This window comes from Coregonus lavaretus (assembly GCF_964263955.1).
Source record: "Coregonus lavaretus genome assembly, chromosome: 8".
In the NCBI taxonomy this organism is placed as follows: domain Eukaryota; kingdom Metazoa; phylum Chordata; class Actinopteri; order Salmoniformes; family Salmonidae; genus Coregonus; species Coregonus lavaretus.
Window position 1 is genome coordinate 49,179,482 of NC_139995.1, and position 11,628 is coordinate 49,191,109.

The 11,628-nt window shown below is 42.3% G+C and overlaps 1 protein-coding gene across 1 annotated transcript; it reads right to left on the reverse strand.

Moving 5' to 3' along the window:
* Positions 1 to 9,888: 9,888 nt before the first annotated feature.
* On the reverse strand, positions 9,889 to 10,719 carry LOC311133259 (uncharacterized protein; the record flags this gene model as incomplete). Its single annotated transcript, XM_084166748.1, has 1 exon — positions 9,889 to 10,719. The coding sequence occupies one exon, from the start codon at positions 10,717 to 10,719 to the stop codon at positions 9,889 to 9,891; it is 831 nt and encodes a 276-aa protein (XP_084022874.1).
* Between the last annotated feature and the right edge of the window lie 909 nt (positions 10,720 to 11,628).

The window sequence follows — 11,628 nt, forward strand, 5'->3', positions numbered from 1 at the left end:
GTCCTTTAGAGAAGGAAAGTGTCCAGACTCAATTTGTGTAGAATGTTATTATTTTTATTGAAAGATTAAGATCTAAGAGATCGAATACAGTGAAACCAAATACATGAAACTGAATAAATTAATACTAATTGTATAGTAAAACATAAACATTGGTACTGTAATATTGTACTGTAATTAAATGTGACAGAGCCATACTTTAATGTATTGGCTTATTTTGGTTTCAGTTCTGTTACAGGTAGCCAATTTTCTCACATATCCAAAATGTACATTTGTTGCACTGTGCATCATGCAAAGTCTTGTCTGGGGGGTAGAATCCTCGAACAGAATCGTGCAGAACAATCCTCCTCTATGTCATTATAACTATCAGGCTGTCCCCTCCACCAGTACCCTGTGGTCAGTGCTGTGCCGTCCACCCACTTCCAGATCCCCTCCTCATCTCTGTCAGTCAGACCAGAACGTCTCCTTGTTCAATCCATGGATAAATACAGTGAGGGAAAAAAGTATTTGACCTCCTGCTGATTTTGTACGTTTCCCCACTGACAAAGACATGATCAGTCTATAATTTTAATGGTAGGTTTATTTGAACAGTGAGAGACAGAATAACAACAAAAAAATCCAGTAAAACTCATTACAAAAATGTTATGAATTGATTTGCATTTTAATGAGGGAAATAAGTATTTGACCCCTCTGCAAAACATGACTTAGTACTTGGTGGCAAAACCCTTGTTGGCAATCACAGAGGTCAGATGTTTCTTGTAGTTGGCCACCAGGTTTGCACACATCTCAGGAGGGATTTTGTCCCACTCCTCTTTGCAGATCTTCTCCAAGTCATTAAAGTTTTGAGGCTGATGTTTGGCAACTCGAACCTTCAGCTCCCTCCACAGATGTTCTATGGGATTAAGGTCTGGAGACTGGCTAGGCCACTCCAGGACCTTAATGTGCTTCTTCTTGAGCCACTCCTTTGTTGCCTTGGCCGTATGTTTTGGGTCATTGTCATGCTGGAATACCCATCCACGACCCATTTTCAATGCCCTGGCTGAGGGAAGGAGGTTCTCACCCAAGATTTGACGGTACATGGCCCCGTCCATCGTCCCTTTGATGCTGTGAAGTTGTCCTGTCCCCTTAGCAGAAAAACACCCCCAAAGCATAATGTTTCCACCTCCATGTTTGACGGTGGGGATGGTGTTCTTGGGGTCATAGGCAGCATTCCTCCTCCTCCGAGCACGGCAAGTTGAGTTGATGCCAAAGAGCTCGATTTTGGTCTCATCTGACCACAACACTTTCACCCAGTTCTCCTCTGAATCATTCAGATGTTCATTGGCAAACTTCAGACGGGCCTGTATATGTGCTTTCTTGAGCAGTGGGACCTTGCGGGCGCTGCAGGATTTCAGTTCTTCACGGCATAGTGTGTTACCAATTGTTTTCTTGGTGACTATGGTCCCAGCTGCCTTGAGATCATTGACAATATCCTCCCGTGTAGTTCTGGGCTGATTCCTCACTGTTCTCATGATCATTGCAACTCCACGAGGTGAGATCTTGCATGGAGCCCCAGGCCGAGGGAAATTTGACTGTTCTTTTGTGTTTCTTCCATTTGCGAATAATCGCACCAACTGTTGTCACCTTTTCACCAAGCTGCTTGGCGATGGTCTTGTAGCCCATTCCAGCCTTGTGTAGGTCTACAATCTTGTCCCTGACATCCTTGGAGAGCTCTTTGGTCTCGGCCATGGTGGAGAGTTTGGAATCTGATTGATTGATTGCTTCTGTGGACAGGTGTCTTTTATACAGGTAGCAAGCTGAGATTAGGAGCACTCCCTTTAAGAGTGTGCTCCTAATCTCAGCTCGTTACCTGTATAAAAGACACCTGGTAGCCAGAAATCTTTCTGATTGAGAGGGGGTCAAATACTTATTTCCCTCATTAAAATGCAAATCAATTTATAACATTTTTCTGGATTATTTTGTTGTTATTCTGTCTCTCACTGTTCAAATAAACCTATTATTAAAATTATAGACTGATCATTTCTTTGTCAGTGGGCAAACATACAAAATCAGCAGGGGATCAAATACTTTTTTCCCCTCACTGTACATGTTCGTGTTTGCTGTTTATGATCACCAGATTTGATCCTCTCCTCAGACAGTCCTCTCTGCTCCCCTCCCAGGTTTTCATCTCAGTAGAGATGAAGTACAAACTGGACTTGTAATACATCCATCCCTGTTGTGCATGTTGTTCTACCACAGAGACCGTTGCTTGGAAATTGTCTCTTTCAACCTGGAGTTGGTCCCTCTCTTTAGTCACGGCGTTGTACCTGGTTTGGAATTTGTCTTGTTCAGCCGGGTGGTCCCTCTCAACCCGGAGCTGGTCCCTCTCAACCCGGAGCTGGCCCATCTCAATCCGGAGCTGGCCCCTCTCAACCCGGAGCTGGTCCTTCTCAACCCGGAGCTGGTCCCTCTCAACCCGGAGCTGGTCCCTCTCAACCCGGAGCCGGTCCCTCTCAACCCGGAGCTGGTCCCTCTCAACCCGGAGCTGGTCCCTCTCAACCCGGAGCTGGTCCCTCTCAACCCGAGCTGGGCCCTCTCAACCAGAGCTGGTCTCTCTGAACCCAGAGCTGGTCCCTCTCAACCCGGAGCTGGTCCCTCTCAACCAGAGCTGGGCCCTCTCAACCAGAGCTGGGCCCTCTCAACCCGGAGCTGGTCCCTCTCAACCCGGAGCTGGCCCCTCTCAACCCGGAGCTGGCCCCTCTCTTTTTCTTTCATCTTTTTTTTTCCCATTGTTTTTCTACTTCACAAACAACAGAACACAAAAACAAAACAGCCACTATACAAAACATACACCAAGGTGATCAACATACAGTATGTCCTCCAAATTCTGTCAAATATCTCAGTTGTTTGTTTAACTTTACTATATACCACATCTAAAGGGATGTAACTAGATTGTTCTGTCCTCCAATTTGTTGTGGACAGTGAATACAAGGCTTTCCAAACATGACCATGCATTTTCTTGCAGCAATTAAACCTAGATTACAAAACTTCCTCTGATTTTGATCACCAATATTTACATTTTCCGACAGACGTAATCTTGGAGATGAATGAATAGAAATTCCTAGATACAATGAAATGATAGCACATACATTATCCCAAGATGGTGTCAGTTTGTCACAGGACCAAAGCATATGTAATAGGGATCCTTTGTGCTTTTTACATCTCCATCAGAGATGTGACATTTTGGGGTGCATTACATGCATTCAGGCAGGAGTGTAGTAACTCCTATGAATTATCTTAAATTACAGTAGCTTATGTTTTAGGTTGTAGGAGCAGGTTTGAGCATTTTCATATATCTGTGACCATGGTTCTACTCAATTTCTTACTTTATATTGGTTTCCCATTTTTTCAGTATGCAGTGTTTCAAAAACTCGGTCCTGAGGACACCAATGGGTGCACATTTTGGTTTTTGCTCTAGCGCTTCACAGCTGATTCAAATAATCAAAGCTTATGATGCAAGCATCACGTCTGGAGGAAACCTGGCATCATCCCTATGGTGAAGCATGGTGGTGGCAGCATCATGCTGTGGGGATGTTTTTGAGCGACAGGGACTGGGAGAGTATTTTCAGGATCGAGGGAAAGATGAATGGAGCAAAGTGCAGAGAGATCCTTGATGAACACCTGCTCAAGAGCCCTCAGGACCTCAGACTGGGGCAAAGGTTCACCTTCCAACAGGAAAATGAGCCTAAGCACACTGCCAAGACAACGCAGAAGTGGCTTAGGACATGTCTCTGAATGTCCTTGAGTGGCCCAGCCAGAGTCCAGACTTGATCCCGATCGAACATGTCTGGAGAGACCTAAAAATAGCTGTGCAGCGAAGCTTCCCATCCAACCTGACAGAGCTTGAGAGGATCTGCAGAGAAGAATGGGAGAAACTCCCCAAATACAGCTGTGCCAAGCTTGTAGTTTCATACGCAAGATGACTGGAGGCTGTAATCGCTACCAAAGGTGCTTCAACAAGGTACTGAATATAGGGTCTGAATACTTATGTAAATGTGATATTTCCGTTTTTTAAAACTATTTAATCTATTTTAGAATAAGGCTGTAACGTAACATGTGGAAAAAGTGAAGGGGTCTGAGTACTTTCTGAATGTGCTGTATTGGAAGCTTTTAGGTTTTAGATGATCATGTCACTCTCATTGTGCACGCTTGTGCACGCTGCAGATGCTAATTTACTGCTGAGCAGTATCAGTAGTGACATTAGGTCATTTTGATAGCACAGGTGGTTATACGTAGTCAGCGTTTTATGTGCGGTTTTGGGGGTTTTGTTAGTATACTCAATGTTTATGCTATGTGATGGTTGAGCTACAGTGAGGGAAAAAAGTATTTGATCCCCTGCTGATTTTGTACGTTTGCCCACTGACAAAGACATGATCAGTCTATAATTTTAATGGTAGGTTTATTTCAACAGTGAGAGACAGAATAACAACAAAAAAATCCAGAAAAACGCATGTAAAAAAAATTATAAATTGATTTGCATTTTAATGAGGGAAATAAGTATTTGACCCCTCTGCAAATCATGACTTAGTACTTGGTGGCAAAACCCTTGTTGGCAATCACAGAGGTCAGACGTTTCTTGTAGTTGGCCACCAGGTTTGTACACATCTCAGGAGGGATTTTGTCCCACTCCTCTTTGCAGATCTTCTCCAAGTCATTAAGGTTTCGAGCCTGACGTTTGGCAACTCAAACCTTCAGCTCCCTCCACAGATGTTCTATGGGATTAAGGTCTGGAGACTGGCTAGGCCACTCCAGGACCTTAATGTGCTTCTTCTTGAGCCACTCCATTGTTGCCTTGGCCGTGTGTTTGGGTCATTGTCATGCTGGAATACCCATCCACGACGAAGGAGGTTCTCACCCAAGATTTGACGGTACATGGCCCCGTCCATCGTCCCTTTGATGCTGTGAAGTTGTCCTGTCCCCTTAGCAGAAAAACACCCCCAAAGCATAATGTTTCCACCTCCATGTTTGACGGTGGGGATGGTGTTCTTGGGGTCATAGGCAGCATTCCTCCTCCTCCGAGCACGGCAAGTTGAGTTGATGCCAAAGAGCTCGATTTTGGTCTCATCTGACCACAACACTTTCACCCAGTTCTCCTCTGAATCATTCAGATGTTCATTGGCAAACTTCAGACGGGCCTGTATATGTGCTTTCTTGAGCAGTGGGACCTTGCGGGCGCTGCAGGATTTCAGTTCTTCACGGCATAGTGTGTTACCAATTGTTTTCTTGGTGACTATGGTCCCAGCTGCCTTGAGATCATTGACAATATCCTCCCGTGTAGTTCTGGGCTGATTCCTCACTGTTCTCATGATCATTGCAACTCCACGAGGTGAGATCTTGCATGGAGCCCCAGGCCGAGGGAGATTGACTGTTCTTTTGTGTTTCTTCCATTTGCGAATAATCGCACCAACTGTTGTCACCTTTTCACCAAGCTGCTTGGCGATGGTCTTGTAGCCCATTCCAGCCTTGTGTAGGTCTACAATCTTGTCCCTGACATCCTTGGAGAGCTCTTTGGTCTCGGCCATGGTGGAGAGTTTGGAATCTGATTGATTGATTGCTTCTGTGGACAGGTGTCTTTTATACAGGTAGCAAGCTGAGATTAGGAGCACTCCCTTTAAGAGTGTGCTCCTAATCTCAGCTCGTTACCTGTATAAAAGACACCTGGTAGCCAGAAATCTTTCTGATTGAGAGGGGGTCAAATACTTATTTCCCTCATTAAAATGCAAATCAATTTATAACATTTTTCTGGATTATTTTGTTGTTATTCTGTCTCTCACTGTTCAAATATACCTACCATTAAAATTATAGACTGATCATTTCTTTGTCAGTGGGCAAACGTACAAAATCAGCAGGTGATCAAATACTTTTTTCCCTCACTGTATGCACTCTGCAGCAGGTTATTGTCTGCTCTGCAGCAGGCTATTGTCTGCTTCCTGTACGATGTCTTCTGTTGTATAACAATGTACGCATTTTCTCTTTCAAATTTCAGTAAGGCAAAGGCAGCCTTTCTTTATCATGGTCCGATGACAGGGATTCAGTTCATCTCGGCTGTCAGGACACTTCGGCGTGTAGTCCGCTCAGGAATCCATTTGTCCACCTACTCTTCACAGGCTATGGAGAAGCGACCAACGTGCATATCAAGAGTATCTCTCCTCTCTCAGTACCACAAGTTTGAGTTCACTTAACGGAACAGTGTTGAGTTTACGCTTGCTAGAGGCGGTGTGTATGATGGCTTTTAAGGGGTCTTCAGTCTATGCACTAAATATTCCATCCCTTTAATCTTGCATGATATCTCTGTTTTGATTGCATTATGGACACTTGTTAACAGTACATATACACTCAGCGATGAAATAATTATCAATGGAACATCAGTTGTCATCACTAGAACTAACACTGCCTTGTTTTTTTCTCCCTTTATCACTCGCTGCTCCGGAGTGGCACAGCGGTCTAAGGCACTGCATCTCAGTGCTGGAGGTGTCACTACAGACCCTTGTTCGATTCCAGGCTGTATCACAATCCGGCTGTGATTGGGAGTCCCATAGGGTGGTGCACAATTAGTCCGTCATTGTAAGTAAGAATTTGTTCTTAACTGACTTGCCTAGTAAAAATAAATAAATGTATTTTGACGGAGAACACATTCTCATTTACAGCGATGACCTGGGGAATAGTTACAGGGGAGAGGAGGTGGGATGAATGAGCCAAATGGAAGCTGGTGATGATGTCACGAATTCAGCCGAGGCTGCCCCTCCTCCTTGCTCGGGCAGGCTTCGGCGTTGGTCATCACCGGAGTACTAGCTGCCACCGATCTATGTTTCTGTGTTCTACTTGTTTTATCTTTATTGTACACACCTGGTTCCCATTATGTTCATGATTTGTTCCCTATTTAACCCTCTGGCTCCCGCTGTGTTGTGTGCTTGTTTGTTCTATGTTTGGTGTCATCGACTGGTGAGCGGTATTTGTCCTCCCTGCGTGGAGATTATGTTCATTTATTTTCACAAATAAAGTACGTTGTCTACTAGCTCTGTGTCCTGCGCCTGACTCCGTCCTACCGCTACACACTGACGCCTGACAGAAACAAGCACCCAATACAGTGGGAGCCAGAGGGTTAAATAGGGAACAAATCATGAACATAATGGGAACCAGGTGTGTACAATAAAGACAAAACAAGTAGAACACAGAAACATAGATCGGTGGCAGCTGGTACTCCCGTGACGACAAACGCCGAAGCCTGCCCGAGCAAGGAGGAGGGGCAGCCTCGGCTGAATTCGTGACAGATGATTAGTTGGCCAAGATGGAATGAGGCTAGATTGGGAATTTAGCCAGGACACCGAGGTTATCATCCCTACATGGGATGTCCCCAATCACTGCCCTGGGTATTGGGATATTTCTTTAGACCAGAGGAAAGAGTGCCTCCTACTGGCCATCCAACACCAGTTCCAGAAGCATGTGGTCCCCCAACCAGGGACCAACCCTGCTTAGCTTCAGAGGCAAGCCAGCAGTGGGATGCAGGGTGGTATGCTGCTGGAGCAAAACTTACACTACCTGCATGCTGAGCATGGGTGGCACCTAGCGAACCTCTGTTCAACATTGATGCTGGCCACCAATGACAAGATATTGGAACTCCTCACGGCTCTGGTTCCTTCGTCAGCGCTGCAGGCTAGCTCTGAGCTATACAAAATCAGCAGGGGATCAAATACTTTTGATCCCCTGCTGACTGAATAACATATAAATTCACTCAAATCATAGGCTAACTCTGAATTTGTTTAATTTTGGAGTATAGGCTAGACCAATTATGTACCAAAGAAATCTTGAATCTGTTTATTTTTATGTTTTTTGACTACATAATATGCGGTAGGCTAAATATAACTTTAGTTATGTGTGTTCTGCTAATTGTATTATACTTTATTTATTCATGGAAAACCCATTGAGACCATGGTCTCATGCCCTGATCACAACAATACAACAACCAATACAATGTAAAACAAAACAGCAATCAATACAAAACACAACATTTATGAAAATCAGTTACATTCCTTAGCTACTAGGTCCTCAATTACAATCTGCTTCCTGCTGTTTAAGGAAAGGCAAGATCCATTTCTAAAAAAGAAGCCCACTTTAAATCTTAGCTTTTTAACTAGCTCATCAGTATGTTTTTTAAATGTTAAATCCTTGTCAATCCAAAAGCCCAGATATTTATAGGTTGGGAACCCAATACATGGGAGAACCATTCAATGAATAAGTATGTAGTCCATCTAAAATATGTTTGCGAGAATTTGAAAACATAACATTTATGAAAATCAGTTACATTCCTTAGCTACTATGTCCTCAATTAACACCCTAAACTGCCCGTATGGCACCAGAACATATCATTGTAATGAGTTCTGCAAATTGTTCCAGCAGTGAGCCACATTAAAACTAAAAGCAGATTTACCTAATTCGGTGGAGATCCAAGGAACCACAAGAGTTAACCAACCCTGTGAAGGGGTTTGGTAACTCATGTTTTTATAATTCAACAACAAAGTTAGGTAAGTCGGAAGCTTGTGTAGTAGAGCTTTGTAAACAAAAAGGGAATAGTGAAGTGATCTACGGACTTTAATGAGGACCAGCCAACCTTTTGATACAGGATGCAGTGATGAGTATTAAAACTGTCACCTGTGATAAAGCGAAGGGTGCTATTGTAGACGGCATCCAAAAGTTTAATAGTAGTGGCTGCTGCATTCTGGTAAATTGTGTCACCCATAGTCAAGAACTGGCAGGAAGGTTGACAGTACAATCTGCTTCCTGTTGTTTAAGGAAAGGCAAGATCCATTTCTAAAAAAGAAGCCCAATTTAAATCTTAGGTTTTTAACTAGCTCATCATTATGTTTCTTCAATTAAACATCTTTGTCAATCCATAAGCCCAGATACTTATAGGCAGGAACCCGATCGATGGGAGAACCACTCAATGAATAAATATTTAGTCCAACTAAAATATTTTTGTGAGAATTAGAAAAAAACAAATATTTAGTCTTGCCAACATTAAGTACAAGTTTAAAACAAACAGGACATTTTGTAAGGCAACAAAGTCAGATTGCAGCTCTAACAATGCCTGGTCGACAGTTGGGGCAATGGCTTACATAACAGTATCATCTGCATAGAGATTAATATTGCATGTTTTAATAGATACAGTGCAATAGGAAAGTATTCAGACCCCATGACTTTTTCCACATTTTGTTACGTTACAGCCATATTCTAAAATTGACTAAAATGTATTTTTCCCCTCATCAATCTACACACAATACCCCATAATGACAAAGCAAAATCTGTTTTTTAGAAATTTAGGCAAATGTATTACAAATAAAAAAACTGAAATACCACATTTCCATACGCTATCAATCAAAAGTTTGGACACACCTACATATTCAAGGGTTTTTCTTTATTTTTAAATGTTTTTACATTGTAAAATAATAGTGAAGACATCAAAACTATGAAATAACACATTTGGAATCATGTAGTAACCAAAGAAGTGTTAAATAAATCAAAATATATTTTATATTTGAGATTCTCTAAATAGCCACCCTTTGCCTTGATGACAGCATTGCACACTCTTGGCATTCTCTCAACGGAAGTTGAAATCAGACGTATTTGTTTAGATAAGAAAAATGTCCAGACTCAATTTGTGTCTATTTTTTTATTGCAAGAGTAATATTATTAAGATGTCTCTCCATGAAATCGAATACAGTAAAACCAAATGCATAAAACTTTTAAAAAATCATTCTTGATTAATAGGAAAACATAATCACTGGTATTTTGTAATGGAAATCAATGTGACAGAGCCATAATGTTCTGTATTGGCTTATTTTGGTTACAGTTCAGTTACAGGAGGGCAATTTTCTCACATACCGAAAAGTGCAGTTCGATGCACGGTGCATCATGCCAGCCCTTTTCTGGGGTAGAATGATCGGACCATCGCGCAGCACAATCCTCGTCAATGCCGTTTTTATTATCAGGCTGCCCACTCCACCAGTACCCTGTGGTCAGTGCTGTGCCATCCACCCACTTCCAGATCCCCTCTTCAACACTGTCAGTCAGACCAATCCAGAACGTCTCCTTTTTCAATCCATGGATAAAGACCTGTTCCTCTCTGCTGTTTATGATCACCAGATTTGCTCCTCTCCTCAGACAGTCCTCTCTGCTCCCCTCCCAGGTTTTCATCTCAGTAGAGATGAAGTACAAACTGGACTTGTAATATTTCCATCCCTGTTGTAAATGTTGTTCTACCATCGAGAGCTTTGCTTGAAGATTGTCTCTCTCAACCTGGAGTTGGTCCCTCTCTTTAGTCATGGCATTGTACTTGGTTTCCAACTGGTCTTTTTCAGCTGAGGAGTTGGTTATATAAACTAAGATGTTTTCTTCAAAACTGCCCATCACTCCATTATAGTAGACAAACAGGCCTACGATCCCAACCAGTAGGAGAACACACAGCAGCCCCAGACACACTGCAGCAGCTCTGGTTGATCTCCTCTCTGAGCTCTCGGTACCTGGGTTTGTAGCCAGTGGTCTGCTCTTTGGAGAGACATCCTTTGTCTTGCTGCTGGAGACATGAGAATTGATAGTCTCTTTATTTGTATAAAGATCCTCAACCCTGTCTGTTGTCCGAACATTGTCATTATCAAACTCACAATTGGCATAGATTTCATTAGACATTGTCTGCAACTGTTTCTGGGATTTTATCTGACAGACTCGGTGCTCTAGTTTCAAAGCTGTAATGTGTTTCTGGGACTTAACAAATGGACAGAAACGTATACCAGGAAGACTATAAATAACAATGAATGTGAAACCAAACAGAATTGTCACTAGTTTCAGATGTCTTGTTTGACTTTTATTTTTTACTATCTGGTTACTCTTTCCTTTGTGATAGGGTGTGAACTTTTTGTAACAATGAAGACACTGAATATTTACTGAACTAGAATATTGAGGAACTGTACTCTGTTGTAGTAATGGACTGGGATGTTGTTAATGCATGTGCTCTTGTAATTAATGTGCTGCATGATTGTCTTGCTCCCTCCATACTTTTTTAAAGCTGCAAAATAACTGAATTGTAAGTTGTCTCTATACCAGTATTTGCCATTGATCTATACTACAGTGCCTTTCAAAAGCATTCATCCCCCTTGGCATGTTTCCTATTTTGTTGCATTACAACCTGTAATTTAAATTGATTTTCATTTGGATTTCATGTAATGGACATACACAAAATAGTGAAATGAAAAAAATAACTTGTTTCAAAAAAATAAATAATTGAAATGTGGCGCGTGCAAATGTATTCACTCCCTTTGCTATGAAGCCCCTAAATAAGATCTGGTGCAACCAATTACCTTCAGAAGTCACATAATTAGTTAAATGCAGTCCACCTGTGTGCAATCTAAGTGTCACATGATCTGTCACATGATCTCTGTATATATACACACCTGTTCTAAAAGGCCCCAGAGTCTGCAAAAACACTAAGCAAGGGGCACCACCAAGCAAGTGGCACCATGAAGACCAAGGAGCTCTCCAAACAGGTCAGGGACAAAGTTGTGGAGAAGTACAGATCAGGGTTGGGTTATAAAAAAATAT